This window comes from Cimex lectularius, unplaced genomic scaffold (genome assembly GCF_000648675.2).
Source record: "Cimex lectularius strain Harlan isolate CLEC.00 unplaced genomic scaffold, Clec_2.1 scaffold186, whole genome shotgun sequence".
NCBI lineage: Eukaryota > Metazoa > Arthropoda > Insecta > Hemiptera > Cimicidae > Cimex > Cimex lectularius.
Genome location: NW_019392979.1, coordinates 72,117 through 88,973, shown reverse-complemented (window position 1 = coordinate 88,973; position 16,857 = coordinate 72,117). Strand labels below are relative to the sequence as shown.

At 35.0% G+C, this 16,857-nt stretch overlaps 3 protein-coding genes and 1 long non-coding RNA gene across 4 annotated transcripts; 3 read left to right on the top strand and 1 right to left on the bottom strand.

Annotated features, from left to right (window-relative positions):
- Positions 1 to 3,881: 3,881 nt before the first annotated feature.
- Positions 3,882 to 4,577, top strand: LOC106665196. Its single transcript, XR_001340279.1, has 3 exons — positions 3,882 to 4,023; positions 4,089 to 4,271; positions 4,333 to 4,577. It is a non-coding gene; the product is annotated as an uncharacterized LOC106665196 (long non-coding RNA).
- A 2,809-nt stretch (positions 4,578 to 7,386) lies between these two features.
- Positions 7,387 to 8,033, top strand: LOC106665188. The gene is made up of 3 exons (XM_014391442.2): positions 7,387 to 7,500; positions 7,551 to 7,733; positions 7,798 to 8,033. Exons 1-3 carry the CDS (start codon positions 7,459 to 7,461, stop codon positions 8,011 to 8,013), a joined length of 441 nt encoding a protein of 146 aa, XP_014246928.1. The 5' UTR covers positions 7,387 to 7,458; the 3' UTR covers positions 8,014 to 8,033.
- A 2,227-nt stretch (positions 8,034 to 10,260) lies between these two features.
- LOC106665186 lies at positions 10,261 to 10,997 on the top strand. The gene is made up of 3 exons (XM_014391431.2): positions 10,261 to 10,436; positions 10,512 to 10,685; positions 10,745 to 10,997. The coding sequence occupies exons 1-3, from the start codon at positions 10,392 to 10,394 to the stop codon at positions 10,925 to 10,927; spliced, it is 402 nt and encodes a 133-aa protein (XP_014246917.1). The 5' UTR covers positions 10,261 to 10,391; the 3' UTR covers positions 10,928 to 10,997.
- Positions 10,998 to 14,685: 3,688 nt separating this feature from the next.
- On the bottom strand, positions 14,686 to 16,629 carry LOC106665305 (larval cuticle protein 16/17-like). The gene is made up of 3 exons (XM_014391633.1): positions 16,264 to 16,629; positions 15,032 to 15,378; positions 14,686 to 14,973 (listed from the first exon to the last, which is right to left on the bottom strand). Exons 1-3 carry the CDS (start codon positions 16,273 to 16,275, stop codon positions 14,760 to 14,762), a joined length of 573 nt encoding a protein of 190 aa, XP_014247119.1. The 5' UTR covers positions 16,276 to 16,629; the 3' UTR covers positions 14,686 to 14,759.
- Positions 16,630 to 16,857: the final 228 nt, after the last annotated feature.

Here is a 16,857-nt window from a genome sequence, read left to right as displayed (position 1 = left end):
TGATTCTTCTGAATAGGAAAGTTTATTTAATACTATAACACTTGTAAATGTCAAAATGCACGTGAGAGTACAGTAAAAATAAATTTGCGTCTTGAATGTTTTTTCAATATTTTATGCGCTTGAAGCTTTTTTTTATTATATTATGTATAAATGGTACAAATAATTCCCATTTAGAAGAGAACTCCAAGGCTGAATTCCAACTCAAGTATGGTGCTACAAACGACTGTTTCATATATTTATATTCATATTATTTATTAATTTAAAATTTCATAAAGACAGATTAAATTTTAATTTACTTAATGTGTCAATATAAATTTTATTTAAAAAACATGGATGTAATAAAAAATTTCTCTCGAATATCAGATCGTTATTATGTTTGAAAGAAACATTATAAAAAGCTAGTACAACGAGAATAGGAAAAGCATCGTGCGCAGCGACAAAGCCACACACTAATAGACGTGATTTTAAAACTGGCGCTAAATTGTTCATACAAACCACCATAACCAAAAATTAGGACTAAAACCCAAAGTGAAGGATAGAACGTACTTAATTTAGACAATATCCAGGACTAATGACTCTAATGCACAAAAACGGAAGATCTTCTAGTACAGTCGGAAGTGCAGAACAAAAGGACGTGCGGCGTTCAAATCAAACACCCAGTCTAATCTTTACCAGTGTTGTTCTAGGAAAAGTTTAAGAAGTGCTTAATTAGATTTGAATAAATAAAACTATCCCGTTGACCATAGGCCATACCCGTCTAGACATTTAGGGGGGGGGTTTCCTCACATTTAGAATTATATGTACTATGTGTTCTTTACGTGTATGTTTGTATAGTTAAATGTATATATGTTTTTTGTGAAATTTCTGGTCATTATGTAGAATTTGTAAATATTTCAAATTCTGTTGTGTGATTATTGAGAAGGCCGATGGCGGAAGATTGAGAAGGAGGCCTGAAATGTTGGTACCAAGAGGGAAAAAAAGCAGCTGCTATGAAAACAACACAGCCATCAGCGCACCATATCTAATCACCATGGGGATGATTATGAATTATAAGACAAAACTAAAAAGATTGGTAACACAAAAAACATCTTAACTGTGTTACTGAAGAAAAAGAAATGGGCCAGCAGACACCCTTGCTGGTATTGAAGCTGTAGACAAATCCACAATCCCACTGTTGGGTAAAATCGCACAAGGATCTTCTAACAAGAGGTAAAAGAGAAGGATAAGAGAAAAAGCAGGACAAAACCGGATATTATGGGGGGTACTCAAAACGGTCATAGTTATGGCATTAATTGCCTTGCACTTGTATGGTTGGTCATTGCAGCATTCAACTTAGCAAGTTACTAAGGTCAAACCACGCTCATTCATTCTTAAATACATTCTTTTCTATTATATTGTATACATAGACATTCATATATCCCTACTTGACATTACCTTAATGTCGATATTCCTCCATCACTTTAGAACTAACGTCATTCAGCCGTCCTACGTTACATAAACATATCAATAAATACATTTACTCCCAATACTAGCTAAACAAATAACAATCAAAATTGCCAGTATTAAACAGGGTGTTCAGCTACTCGTGTACAAACTTTGTCAGTAGATTCTACATTCAAAATGGAACCAAAAAGTCCCAATTAATTATCGTCCGAATCTCAGCAGTTTCGGAGTTATTCCCCTTTTTCTGATCTTATAAGATTTCACGACCTTGCATCAAATAAACAATGATTACTCCAAAACTAAAATGTTTTAGACAAATCCACTAATAGCATTGAAAAGTACGTTAAATCCAAGACAAGACAAGTCCAATAAGAATAATTATTCAGAAATCGTGAGATGCGGTCTGGTGTGATCTAGGTTTCAGAAAAACATTTTCTTTATCGTACCAACGTTTCGATCTTTATTGAGATCATCTTCAGGGCCTGGGATTTACAAACGTTGTTTACATTTAACAAATACATTTAGGATGTGGAAAAGTGAATTTATGCAATGCAAAATATATTTTTTACAAATTCAATCACAGTATTTCTACTCACTCAAAGTGTTTGTCTTCTGTGTAATTGTGCCATTCTTGCGTGTCGTGTTGAGGTGCCAGTGAGATTTTGCTGTTTTATGTTTATAGTAATAGTATTAATATAATTATAATAATTAGTTTATATAAACATAAAACAGCAAAATCTCACTGGCACTCTCAACACGACACGCAAGAGTGGCACAATTACACAGAAGACAAATACTTTGAGTGAGTAGAAATACTTTGATTGAATATAAAAATAAAATAAAAATATATATTTCGCATTGTATAAATTCACTTTTTTCCACATCCTACATGTATTTGTTAAATGTAAACAATGTTTGTAAATCCCAGGCCCTGAAGATGATCTCAATAAAGATCGAAACGTTGGCACGATAAAGAAAATGTTTTTTTGAAACCTACATCACACCAGGCCGCATCTCACGATTTCTGAATAATTATCGATTAACGGTCACTAATCACCACACATTTTCAATAAGATGTGATCAATATTAAACTTGTAAACCTTCGTGAAATAAGCGTTTCAGAAACGAGAACTTTGGAAAATATATTTTTTTTAAGTTAAAAAAATTACTATGGTGATTCCAAACTACTATTTCCAAAACTAGTGACCAGCAAATTTCAGAAAACGTACTCCATTTACTCCATCCTTTTTAGTGGTGTAAATTCTTTTTCAATTACTTTTTTCAAAGGTGAAGAAATTGATGGATGTAAGGAAATAACCGTGGCTGACAAATTGGTAAGGTGGAAAATCAAAAAAAAATTTTTTTTTTAATGCATTTATTAATTTTTTTTTAAATTTACGTTCGAGATCGAAATAGTGCAAGTGTTTACTTATTTACTTACACGACAGCAACTTTGATTAAAGGATTATTGTATTATTATTCTCCGGAATAAAAGAGTTTTAAGTTTCAAAACGTTTTTGTTTTCTATGTGATATCTTCCTAACACTATTGCTACTTTTTGAAATAAAGAATACGCTGATATACATCTTATGCAAGGGTTTGGCGGGTTTAATACAACGGCAGCGCGTCGAAAATACGTTGCCGAGGGTGGAAAGCATTTCGACTCAAAATTAAAAAAAAAAAGTTTAATAAATACATTCCAAATTTCCTTAAGTTTTTTTTTTTATTATTAATCGTTCCACCTTACCAATCTTTCAACCATGGTTTTTCCTTTCTTTCTTCAATTTCTTCATCTTTGAAAATGCAATTAAAAAAGCAATTGCACCACTAAAAAGGATATTAAATGGACTACGTTTTCTGAAATTTGCTGATTTCTAGGTTTTGAAATAGTAGATTAAAAAAAAGTGTGGTGTTTAATGACCGTTAATTAATGATTATTTTGAGATCGTGAGATGCGATTTGGGGTGAAGTAGGTTTTAGAAAAAGATTTTCCTTATCGTACCAACGTTTCGATCTTTATTGAAATCATCTTCAGGGCTCAAAGTGTTTATTTTCTGTGTAGATGTGTCATTATTGTGTGTCGTGTTGAGGGCACTCTCAATTGCTAGCGGTTCTAGGTTCGAATCCCGGCATAGCGCGTGGAATTTCAATTGAGAATATGATGAAGAAAGTATTGTGAAGTGGATTTCACCCTCTTCGGTGACACACAAAGGTCACCCTATAAATTAAATGACAGGAATTATTTTATTTCAATATGTTACGAATCTTGTCCTAAGAAATGAAGGAGAATTTTTTCTTCGTAGAACGAAACAAACTGCAAAATTTGTTTTAACATAAATTTCTTTATGTTTGAATGTATTTTAATTTAAGGCATTTCAGATTTTCCAAACTGCTACCATATTCAAGGATTTTAGGTTTTCTGCCATAAAACACATGTTTACATTTTTCACGTGATTAGTATTATGGTTAGTTTAAACTCATATTAGTGTTTGTAGATTTTTTTCTCTTTGGTTGTATTTTTAAAAGTAGCTTGTTAAAATGGAATGGCAGAAAATGACTTGGTTGAAAATGTTGGAAATGGTGTATATCTTCGGTTTGTAAGTTTCAATCACTCCAATTGAAGATTATAATTAAACGTGTTTTAGTTCCTCGCTGTCATGATTTTCGGGATGCACTCCGTGTCGGCACTTTGGTGGGGTATCAAAAAGACTAATATATGGAGAATTAGAAACGTCTTGATGGCGACGAGTTTTTGCAGCCCTCTGATACCGCTGATGTTTAGATCTGAACCTTACTTTTACACAGCGCAGGAGATAGTCAAACCTACCGTAGGTTCTACTTATGCTGTTACCTGTGTCAAAAGCCTTTAATTAACTCATATTTTAACAGAACGTCTTCATTATAATTTACTGTCTGCTTTCGTACATAAGTGGCTCCGTTTTGGTCTTCCTTGACTCTATTCAGGCATCGACCAGGTCAAATTCCAGAGATGTCTCCATTTGCTCAGTCATTTTTGCCAGTGTGCTTTCTATATGCTTCTGCGCAGACCTTATTTTAACCATAAAAAAATAAAATACATTTGTTTAAAGGACTATCTTATTTGGGTGTATACAAATAAACATTTTACGTGCACAGTTTTTGTTTTGTACCATTATTTATTCACTATCATTACTTTCCATTTGTTACTTTACACGATAAAAAGCAAAATTTTCAGTAGTTCACTTATTAACTGTCAGTGTGGATGATTATCATCTACAAATTTTGTGTGATAAAACGAGTATATATAGTATATTACGTTAGTCATAATTTTAAGTTCTTCATAGATCCGGTTTCGATGAAATTTTAACTCCGACTGCAGGTTCGTGTAAAACAACCGTTAAACCTAAATGTTTGACTTTACAAAAAAAATAATCCTTTTTTATTCCGCACTTTAAAGTATATTTATTCAAGAGAAATGAAAATTTTAGAAAGTGAAGTTGTATCTGATAGTGACAGTGAAGCCAGTAAGTAGAACAATTTTGGGATCGTCATCTCAGAAAGAAAAATTGGCCAATGGATCCATTGAATCTGAAGATGTGCGAGGCATTCAAAGGTGGAGAGGGTCATCATCCAGCAGGACAATCAGCCAGGTAATACCTAACATGGCAGACCGAATCGAAGACCCTAAATTCCCTGATTGATTCATCTAATCTCTCATGGTTTCAGTTACCTCATTGTCACAGCTAACATTTCAATAAGAGTAAAAAAACAAGAAGAAAGGATGGGGTTGGAAATAGGAGGAATGGCCTGCCGAGTATGAAAGTTGAAAGTAATCTTTATATAAGATATATGTTGCAATGAAAAAGTTATTGTCGAGAGCTGGATTCGAACCCACGACCTTCGACTAAATACGCCGCTACTCTACCACTTGAGCTATCATGACTTCGATCCAGTCGGACACCAACTTCCCACTTCAACTTACTATTCGAATTTTCCTCCTTTTTGCCATTTTTAATTGTTGAGGGTTGAAAGTAATATTGATTCTTTCTCCATTTACAGTAGGACTTGTTCATTAAAATTGATGACAAAACAGATGAACCAAACAAACTCTTGTTCACAACAATCTTCCTATTTTTTTGCTAGTAGATATACTAATACGCCTTCCAAAGATTGCAAACTTTAATTTCCTGTTGAGTTTGCATTCCGTTTAATTTCCTCCCAATTATAAAATTGACGCAAATATCTTTCATCCACAAAAGCAAGTATGGATTCGTTTTCTATCTTTGGTCAAATCTAAAACTCTCGTCCGCAGTGAAGCACAAAAACATGCTTTTTCATACTTAAATGATCATTATCTGTCATAAAACTGTATTCTCACCTTTTTCTCAATTTTACGCGTTTTACACGAACCCTTAATATTTAAATCCTTGTTATGTGTCCATATGTTCTTACTAATCATCGCTTTTACTGATTTGACAACAGCTGAAGTTCTTCAAGAACTTCCCCAAAAAGCAGTCGTCTTTCTGACTTCTTTGTTTAACGCAATTTTGAGGATTACACACTTTCCCATTCAATGGGAACTTTCTTACATTAAAATGATCCCAAAGGCCCATAAAAATTTAAGCTCCCCATCATCCTATCGTCCTATTAGTTTGTTACCCGTTCTTTCTAAATTATTCGACAAATTAATTTAGAAAAGAATTATCTCTATTGAACTATAGAACTCTAGAACATCTTACCAGACCATCAATTTGGCTTTCGAACCCATCATTCCACCTCTCATCAACTTCACAGGGTGACAGATTTCATTACTTCATGTCTCGAGCAGAAACTGTACGCGATGTTTCTCAGGCCTTCGACAAAATATGGCATGAGGGATTATTATACAAATCAAAATTATTTTTACCCTAGGCCTATTATCTGACTATACAATCGTACGATAAATAGAGATTTTTTGCAGTAAACTAGGGTACGGAAACTTCTGGGATGGAAGAAGTGCTTGCAGGTGTGCCACAAGAGTCAATACTCGCTCCGCTGTTGTACACGATTTTTACTTCTGATATGCCCACAAATTACCGCCATATTAACAAGTCAACTTTCTTCTACACAAGCTTCACTCATGTTACAAAACCCAATATCATCAAGTGTTGAAAAATGGAGCAATATTTGGAAAATAAAGTTTAATCCCTCAATGTCACATCACCTTTACACTCCGTCGTAGGAGTTGTCCTTGCACATGCAATGGACCTGTTCCTCAGTCCGACAAAGTTAACTATTTAGGACTTACATTTGATAGAAGACTAAGTTGGAATCCACACACAAGATTACAAAAAGAGAAACTCAACAAACGATTTAAAATACTTTATTACATACTCAACAGACAATTAAAACTTCCATTAAAATCAAAACTTTCGACATACACATACCTACTCAAACCTATTTGGATGTACGGGTTAATGGATCTGCCAAATATTTCATTATTCAAAGATTACAAAGTTTTCAATCCAAAATTTTAAGACTAATTGTTTCTGCCCCTTTTTATGTAAACAATAACACACTTGACAGAGATCTTCAAATCCCAACAGTTTTTTCATCCATCAAAACATATTATAGACGTTTTTATAGTGAATTACAAAATCACACTAACACAAATACGATTACTCCATTCTTCACAATTACCTCGTAAACGTCTGAAAAGAATATGGATAAGAGACCTCTTAAATGAATATTTCATTAATCCAGAGCGGCTACCAATGTGTAGTTTTCCCTATAAAGCCTGTAATGCCACGAACACGAATTACCCAATCTGCTGATTGTATAAGATATATGTACAGTTGTAGATACAAATAAATGAGGTAAAAAAAAAACTTTCATAATACAACATTGCAATTTAGTATGAAAGGTTAATAAAAAAAAGGAAAGAAAAATACGATATCAGAATAGAAACATCTGATCAAATAAAATATAAGTTATTATCGCACTAGCTGATTTTCTATGTTGCGTTGTATTAGATTCAGTTTGAAATAAATATTAAGGATGAAGTGGGAGTTGAATACGTGGTTAAAAATGTCAGAAATGGTAAATTGCGATTTATAAAGTGTTACACTTTATCTAATGTTATATTTTAGTTTCTTAGTGTCACAATATTTGGTCTGCACTCAATGGCTGCAGTCTGGTGGAGTAGCACTAGTCCTTTCGGTTGGAAAATCATGTCGGTGTTGACAACGTCCTGTTTATGCGGACCTATAATACCTCAGATGTTCAGGAACGGGGCATATTTTTACACTTCGCACGATATAGTGAAACCAATTGTAAGTTGTTGCGTTTATCTACTGCCACGAACCGACTAAGCCGAAAAAGTTTGTGTTTCAACAGAACGTCTTCATTGTTATTTACTGCTTTGTGTCGTACTTCGCCGGTTGTGGCCTGGTGGCAATAGAAACCATTATAACAAAAGAAAGATTCATTTCAAGAAATGTAGATGTCGTTTCAATCATTTTCTCCGCTATACTTACTGTATTATTTTTGGTTGATCTTATTTCTACATTAAAAAAACGTAATGACGATGATGAAGATGATGATGGCGAATAAAAATATATTTCCGATTTATACTTTTTGGTTTGAATCTAACCTGAACCATATTCAACAGTTCTATACGTAATTAATCAACAGAAACAATTTAAATATTTATTTTTTTAAACCCTCAGGGTGCCGGTGTTTTTGAAAAGAAAAAAAACCGATGCACCTTTTGATGTTCGGAGTCAAATGCTTACAGATCTGGACATCCCTGAAATCATAATTACATAAATCTTCCGAATAATACGGACGAATATACATCCATCTAGACATCTCCGATCGCTCAAAAGACATCTGACACATTCCCTTACGTACTCAAAAGCATTCTTCCTCCAATGACCGAAATCCTTGAAAGACTACTTTTAAAGCGCTTAATTCCCACCTAAGACAGTCATAAATCATTTCTCTCACCCATTGGGTTGTCTTCCTCATCATTACGATCCAACAAGGCTTCAGAGTTGTCGGAACAATTTCCTCTGCTCTATAGAATAAATAGTGTTGATTGAGTGCGTTCCTAGATGTGTAGGCTTTGATAGGGTCTAGCACCGAGGTATGTTTACAAACTTACTCTTCCTGTTCGGGCGCGTCTACGTCACCGAAGCGCCCGATTTGCGGCGTAGATTGTACCCCAGTATCTACAACCCCTATCTTCTAGAAATCCACCAATCGTATTACACTTCCCTCCTTTTTCCTCAAAAACTCATCCCTTCCAGCCCTCTCGGGCTCTCTTCTCCACCAGCTCTCGGAGCGAGCACACGTCCTATCGCCCTATCCCGCTAAAGTGTTGCGCCCTAGTTCACCTCCGGGTAAGATCGCCGCTTCTTAAAGTTTTCCTCGCCACGCGAATCCCCACGGATTCTCCCGCAAATCGCCATAAGATCTTCACCTCCACGTGCATTTCACAACCGCAAACCTATCATCGCCATTTTCCCTTAATATATCATCTCCTTCTTCCATCTACAATCATTATAATCCCGCGAACGAAACATCCTTTCACTATCCCGCGAAGACTCCATCATCTCACTGGCTGCTACCTGGTTTGCATCGTTTCATTCTCCCGCTACTGGATTGCATCATCCAGCAGCATCATCAACGACGCTGCAGGAACCAGGTCGGTATACCGGCCTAATCATCGCCGAACAACGCACGATATCGCATTCAGGAGATATTCACCGCTGGAAACAAAAAAAAACACATTTATTCCAACGGAAACTAAAATATTAAACATAGACTAATCTTAATTCTCTACGGGTAACATTTTAATAAACTTACACACTAAAGGAACCTAAATTATCATAAAATCTAAATAAACATTCCTTAAANGTGGTCTGTGACCATGAGTAAACCGTTGGCTGAGGTCCGGGGGCCGTGAGTCGGTTGACTCCACAGTGGCCGAAGGTATTGGAGTACAGCAATTAGCCGAGGGTAGCAGTTGGCGTTTACGGCCAAGTCGGCTGTTTAGAAAGCGAGATCAGGGTAATGCTGCGAGTACTTGCTGTCGTCAGCGGTGTTCCTTAGTGACGGCTCGTCGGGTTGACGAGTCTAGTGTAGCCGATTATTAGTAATTGGTGAGATCTCGTCGGGTCGACGAGTCTCCCCCAGCGAGGCAGTGCCCCGCTTATATAGGGAAGAGCTCTACTCTGATTGGCTGCATAGTGGAGGGCGAGAACATTCCATAAGTCGTAGTGGCATCTAGCGGTAACGTGTGGTAGCTACAAGTGGCCACTACAAACACCAAAGGGTAACCGATGTCCATTCAAATACTTAGGACTATACGACGACCTCCAGGACCAAAATCCGTCTTGACCGTCATCATTAAACCTACAGACTTTACTGCGACCACTTTTAACTTACGGAGTGGAAGTGTACCGTTCAGCCAACCCGTCCAATCCTTTCATTCCAAAGTCTTTAGTTAAATCATCTAAGTTCTTTACTACGTCACTGGACTCACCTCTTTCACTATCCACCTCAACATTCCTTTTGTCAACGAACTGATCTCTTTCCAATTCCGAAAGTTTCAAGCCAACCTATCACTCCATCCGAATCCTACTGCTCGAACCATTTTTACACATTCACATCACGAGAATCCGCCAGCTCGCCTAATGTGACGATGGGTCGAGACCTTCTAACCACTCTGATCTCTCAGAGTGCCAGCATTGGCTGGTTTCTCACGGCATTTTTCTTCCGGGTGCTGGACCAGCATTAATATTAGGGCTTAGACGAGTGTCTTATAAAGTTAAAACTAAATACATTAAAAAGACAAAAGGTGATTTTTATATTTATCGCTTTTTGTAAGTAAACATGTGCTTCTGCTTTCTATCGATTTAATTTTTGTGTTATTACACATTTAATTTTTATACGATGTGAACTCGATTTTTCATTGTAAGATAAAGATGATTAAGTGGAAGATAGAAGATTGGTTAAAAATGTTGGAAATGGTAAATCGTGTATCGTCGGTTTGAAATCCACAGTTAACATTTTCGTCGTTCATCATACCCACCTTGATATTTTAGCTCCTCGGCATCATGATATTCGGATTGCATTCGGTGGCTAGTGCATGGTGGCGTCCTTTCGACGGGAAGGTCATCCCACTAATGAAATCGACCGGCTTATGCAGCCCTTTAATCCCACAGATGTTCAGAACCGGGTCGTACTTCTACAGATCGGAGGAATTAGTGAAACCAGTAGTAAGTTTTTTCCTTCAACTATGGTCGCAACAATCCATTTTGTTTCAACTTTTCAACAGAACCTATTCGTCATGGCTTACTGCTTCGTGTCATATTTTGCTGGTTGCCTTCTACTCATCTCTGAAGCAATTAGCTCAAGTAGCAGGATAGTTTCCAAAAATGTCGACTTGTTTACAGCCTTTGTTGCTGCAGTCCTTGCTCTACTTTACTTTGTAGATGTGGTCCTTGCTGTAAAAGAATAAACTTGTCATTAAACATTAAAATACAGTTATTTCTTTTTTATCATATTGTCAATTATAATTGCCATATTTGGAAAATTAGTATACTTCCCAATAAGTGAACATACGTTTTTTTTATCAAATCAAAAATCTACAAGATAACGACATCGCTATTATTATTTTATTAAAAAAATCATTACAACCATTTTTAATCAATTCTATTCTAACTTCAGCTAGATTAAACTTTTTTAAATTGTAGTCTTTTTGATAAAAGCCGTTGTCAGTTGAATAAGGGCCATACTATACTTTTTTATAGTAGGTTATATATTTACATTTTGTTTATACCAATAGAGAAAGTTTACATTAATTTAAACCACGATAGAGATCCGTAAGATGACATTTCAGAAATAAAAATCCTACGGATATATTTTCCAAATAGTATTTACAGAAAACAAAATTTAAACAAATTATGACAAATGAAATAATACTAATTAAAGCGTAACTGTTAACAAAGTAAGTCAAGAAACACAACTTTTCATGATTGTGATTTTAAAGTTTAGATATTTGCTATAAATTAAGTTTTTATAATATTTTTTCTATTGTGCACAGATTTCATCATGTTCAAAGTAGTTGTCCTAATCAATAGGATTTTTAATTTACTTAGTTACATCTCGACTTTTTATAATATATTATATATATCTAAATCCTCAGAGGCCTATATGCTGATACTTCTGCACGGGTTTGGGGTAAAAATGGACTCTCAAACAGCTTCGCAATAGAAACAGGCGTGAAACAAGGTTGCGTTTTAAGCCCCCTGCTGTTTGCCATGTTTATAAATGATCTTGAAGATAGCTTGGAGGGCGGAATCAACATCTTAGGTAAACGCATAACGCTCTTAGCATATGCAGATGATATTGTGCTATTAGCCTCGGATAAACGTACCTTACAAAAAATGATAAACCAATTAGAAAAATATTGCAACCTGTGGAACCTGTCAGTAAANATTGTTACTGGAAGCCATTTTGAAGGAAGGCTTTAGATTGAAATTTTCCAAGTGTAACTTCGCACGAGACTCGGTGAAGTATTTAGGCCATATAATCAAAAATAATACAGTTAGTCCTTTGAAGGATAATTTAATTGCTATAAAAGATTTCCCAACTCCAAAAACACAAAAGAATGTGCGTCAGCTCTTAGGGAAGATAAATTTTTATGGCAAATACGTACCAAATATATAAACTATTATATCCGTATTAGATCCATTACATAATTTGTTGAGAAAAGGACAGAAATTTATTTGGTCAGAAAAATGTCAAGAATCTTTTGAAACAATAAAAAAATTGCTTTGCTCAATACCGATTTTAACAATCTTTGATCCAGACCTACCAACACACAGATGCTAGTATACAAGGTATAGGAGCTGTCTTAAAACAACCACAAAAACAGAAAAATGGAGAAGAAAAACCTTGCGCGTATTTTTCAAAAAAATTTAATGACACTCAGAATAGGAAGAAAGCCATATACCTGGAGTGTCTAGTAATAAAAGAGGCAGTAAAATATTGGTAGCATTGGCTCATGGGGAAAAGATTCATAGTTTTTTCTGATCATAAACCACTAGAAAAAATGAATATAAAGGCTAGAACAGATGAAGAGCTAGGAGACTTAACGTATTATCTATCTCAATTTGATTTCGAAGTGATATACTCGGAGATATAAAAGAAAGTCGACGTTACATATTAACGTCATACTTTTTTTAAGCACATTTATATTTGTTCAAACTAATTTTGAAATTTCCCGCGCACTACCTCGACTCGATTGTTAAGAGGGAGGTTAACCTGTAGAGTAGATAACAAGTTAGGAGGGCATTGTTAAAGTGTTGAAAATCTAATACAAATAATAGCTCTAATTGTCGTTTAAAAGACCATATAGGTGTACTATTGAAGATAAAAAAGAAATAGAACAACAGGTATCGAAATTATTGCAAAAAAATTTAATTGAAGAGTCATGTAGTACATTTGCTGCACTGGTAACGTTGGCCTACAAAAAAGAAGAAGGAAAAAAATCAAGATTATTTATCGACTTTCGCGATTTAAATAAAATTATACTAACACAATCACAACCTTTCCCATTAATAGAGGATTTAATGGTGAAAACGAGAGGATGTAAATTTTTTTTTAACCATAGACATAAACTAAGCATTCTGGTCAATTCCCTTAAGAATTGAAGATAAGAAAAAACAGCATTTGTTACTCAAGAAGGACATTTTCAGTGGACTTGTTTACCATTTGGTTTAAAAACATCACCAGCAATTTTTCAGAGAATACTAAGTAGTATTATAAGAAAACTTAAATTATCAGATTTTACCGTGAATTAGATAGACGACATTTTAATTTTTTTCTAAAACATTCACAGAACACATTGACCACTTATCATTGTTACTGGAAGCCATTTTGAAGGAAGGCTTTAGATTGAAATTTTCCAAGTGTAACTTCGCACGAGACTCGGTGAAGTATTTAGGCCATATAATCAAAANACTAATTATATATATATATATATATAATTAGAATATATCAATGCATTATACTCTGACACTTATCTGCTTTTCGTATTTACATAAGGTGACATTTATCATACAAAAACTTATACAGTTATTCACATATACCATGATTTGGATAAGTTAAGTTAAGTGATATTAAAAAACTACTAAATTTTACAAGTGAGATAACAGCTCTAATTCACTTGTCACCAGAGAATCAAATGGTGATACGAATAGAAAAAATCCTACCTCGTTGTCACACCTACGTAAATATTCATTATGGCAAGTAGTGAATTGAATAAGTTAAAATGAAGTATATCTTCACTAAAGCTCTCCGTGGCCATTTCATTTGTCGCCGAGAATCAAATAGATTACAAGACATTTGAAAAATGGCAAAAAGGAGAGAAAATTCAAAAGGTGGGGTTGAGATGGAAAGTTAGTGCCTGAGTGGATCGATGTCACGATAGCTCAAGTGGTAGAGTAGCGTCGTATCTAGCCGAAGGTCGTGGGTTCCAATCCTGCTCGTGACACTGACTTTTTTATCTCAACTAAAAACCTTAATTAATTGAGTTATATATTATATTATTTTGTATCAGAAAACGTCATTTTTATGATAATAAACTTGTTGGGAGAAATGGCAGGAAAGGTGGTTTTATCTTTGTCATTTTGCGTACTATCAAGTATAAATTTGAATTATAATTTTTGTGTACTAGAATACGACCAGTATGTGGGTCCTTCTTCCTACTAAACATAATTTTTTTTCCAACTCTGACAATTATTTATTTATTTAGGATAAAATTAACTATTTTATAAACAGTATTCTCTATTCGCTTTTAGATAGTTAATATGTTTTTTCTAAAATATTTACTTTTATTGCAAAATTAACAAAGATTTATGTTATACTGACGCCATTTCATAAATGATAAGCTAATAAAATCGTTCCAACAAGATAATTTTCAATTCTCCAGCTTTTGTGAAGTGATTAAGATCATTTGATTTAAATTAACTAAAAATTGAAAAATATTCTACTCTATAATATGTTCAGATTTAAACATTAATATACGGATTACCGATGGTTCCCGTCTTACAGTTTCTATCTTAGGATTTCAACAAGGCTGCTTGATCCTTCTGTTGTGAAATCGGGGACAGAAGGAGGATGACAACACGTTTTACCATTTTTTGGTTGGATATTGCAAAACAAAAAAAATAGGAAAAAAGGTCGGTGACCCGTTAATATCAAAAAGGAAAATTTTAAAATCAAAAACTTAATTTATTGAGATTGTAACTAGAAATTGGTAATTAGGGTTGGTATCATGATGGTCCTTAGTATGTCCTTGTGTGTCCTTCCGGGGCTTTGGGGAGATGGTCTCCTTCGGCGTGGAATCCGGTCTCATCTGCGTACCAGTTGGTGGTAACTGGGGTGCCGTCGGGGGCGGTGTAGGTGTAAGAACCCTGAACGACTTGTGCGGTTTCTTCTGGTCCGAGGGCTTTCAACGAGCCGCTGGCCTGGACAGAGACTCCATCTTCGGATTGGAATCTGCGAATACATTCAGTCATTAAAGATGTATCGATGGTCAATGCGAATCGTGTTTTACCCGTATGTGAAGGATCCGTCGTGGCTAACGTCCTGGTATTGGCTGAGGACGGCGACGGGTTTGACGACGGATGTCCTTACACTGGGAGCTGAGTAGCTCACAGGGGCAGCTACTGGGACGTGGTACTGCTTAACTGCCAATTGCTGGACAGGTACGGAGTAGTGGCTGACGACAGGGGCGCCGAGGACCTGTTGGTACTGCACTTGTCCAAGGGACGGTTGGTAGAATGTCTGTCCACCGACCAGTTGCAAATTTCTTGCTTGGCCGCCGCGGTTTACCTGTTGGCTTTGGCGGGCCGCTTTTGGCAATTGGGCCATGCAGCACCCGAAAAGAGCAACCAATACAATCTGGAAAAATGAGAATTGTTAAAATTTTAACGTTCTAGTATCATGTATTTTTTTAAATCTATTCATTTCGTAACTTTGGCTTAATTTCCTTTCTTTTTTATTTTTTAAAACATGTCAATATCTTAAACCAACCAATAATTATGGCGAAATACCGAAATGATTCTGACTAAACAAACGGACGAGGAGGGCAGACCTGGATGTCCGAACACTACTAAACCACAAAACCACCATTTGTTTGTAAGTTTTGTTCCATTTGATGGAGCAATATTGTAAATCGTAATATAATACATATTACAGTTTATTATTTTTTTAAAATAGGAAATCTGTCGTCATTACGTTAATTATAACTTATAGATGCGTTACAAAATCTCTGAATCAGACGAAAAATTGGCAATTAAATTGAACACGCGTACGAGAAAATGTTGCATACTAACATTTCATTATTTTCTTAGGAACGAAATAAACAATCGTTAAATGGTCTCATCACAAAAAATAAGCTCTTCTTCATTATCTTTATAAAATGAAATATTTATTTTTTATATGAAATTATTTCAAAATATGATGACGTCTAAATTTTAAATTTTTAATTGAGCGTATTCGTCAAACGATTTGCAAGCAAACGTTTCAGTGTAATTATCAACTATTAAAAATTTAATATATATTGAAAGTGAACACATTTGATGAGTATAAAGAAAGAAATGACGGAAAATAAAGTAAATACAACATAACAAAAAATCCGCTGTAACTGGACGGTTTTGAAACTAAGATTTCACCATATGTTGATATTTGTGATGATGAAATATCAACTAAATAATAACTGAACGTAAACTCTGACATTTCTTGTTACGCTTAAATGACACATGTAAATGTTAAAGCATCACTTACAGCAGTCTTCATTGTTGACCGGAGAAGAGATGAGTTCTGGATGATCTGGTCTGGTGATCCTGGTATATATACATATGTCTCCGTGTGTGTGTATGTTACAGATCATGAGGGTTGGTTTTGACAGAAGTGGGGGAAAGGCGACACGAGGGTGAACTCCAAGGGCAGACGAGTCCCCTCTCCGGTACAACGTGTCCGGGATGGTTTGGCACATATCATCCGTTTGTTGTTTTTTCCTTACCGCAACATTTCCCGTTCTATCGGAGATTAATGCAATAAATAATCGGGGAGTATAAGGTATCATTCCTTTCCAAAAGGAAACGTTTTATTATGATATTTTACAAAGTAGTCAAAGGTCTATGAAAAAGTACACAGGTGTTTTTCTATTTATATTTATAATAGTAACTATGAATCAAAATATCTAATATGTAATTGAGTAAAATAATACTTAAATTTTTATGTTGCTACATCTACAAAGCAAACCTAATTGTAAAAGAGTAACAAACAATTAGATTCACGAAAAAAATTACCCAAAATTTTATGCGACACAATATTTTTGATTTATTATAATACATATAACAACTTTCAAATTGGAGC

Bases quoted from the DNA above. Each gene is read 5' to 3' on its own strand.
- LOC106665305 (XM_014391633.1), bottom strand. The intron at 14,974-15,031 runs GTAAAACACGAT...ATGTATTCGCAG, and splicing joins GACGGATCCTTCACATACGG to ATTCCAATCCGAAGATGGAG.
- LOC106665186 (XM_014391431.2), top strand. From the start codon at position 10,392: ATGATTAAGTGGAAGATAGAAGATTGGTTAAAAATGTTGGAAATG. The intron at 10,437-10,511 runs GTAAATCGTGTA...TTGATATTTTAG, and splicing joins GGTTAAAAATGTTGGAAATG to CTCCTCGGCATCATGATATT. The intron at 10,686-10,744 runs GTAAGTTTTTTC...ACTTTTCAACAG, and splicing joins AGGAATTAGTGAAACCAGTA to AACCTATTCGTCATGGCTTA.
- LOC106665188 (XM_014391442.2), top strand. From the start codon at position 7,459: ATGAAGTGGGAGTTGAATACGTGGTTAAAAATGTCAGAAATG. The intron at 7,501-7,550 runs GTAAATTGCGAT...GTTATATTTTAG, and splicing joins GGTTAAAAATGTCAGAAATG to TTTCTTAGTGTCACAATATT. The intron at 7,734-7,797 runs GTAAGTTGTTGC...GTGTTTCAACAG, and splicing joins ACGATATAGTGAAACCAATT to AACGTCTTCATTGTTATTTA.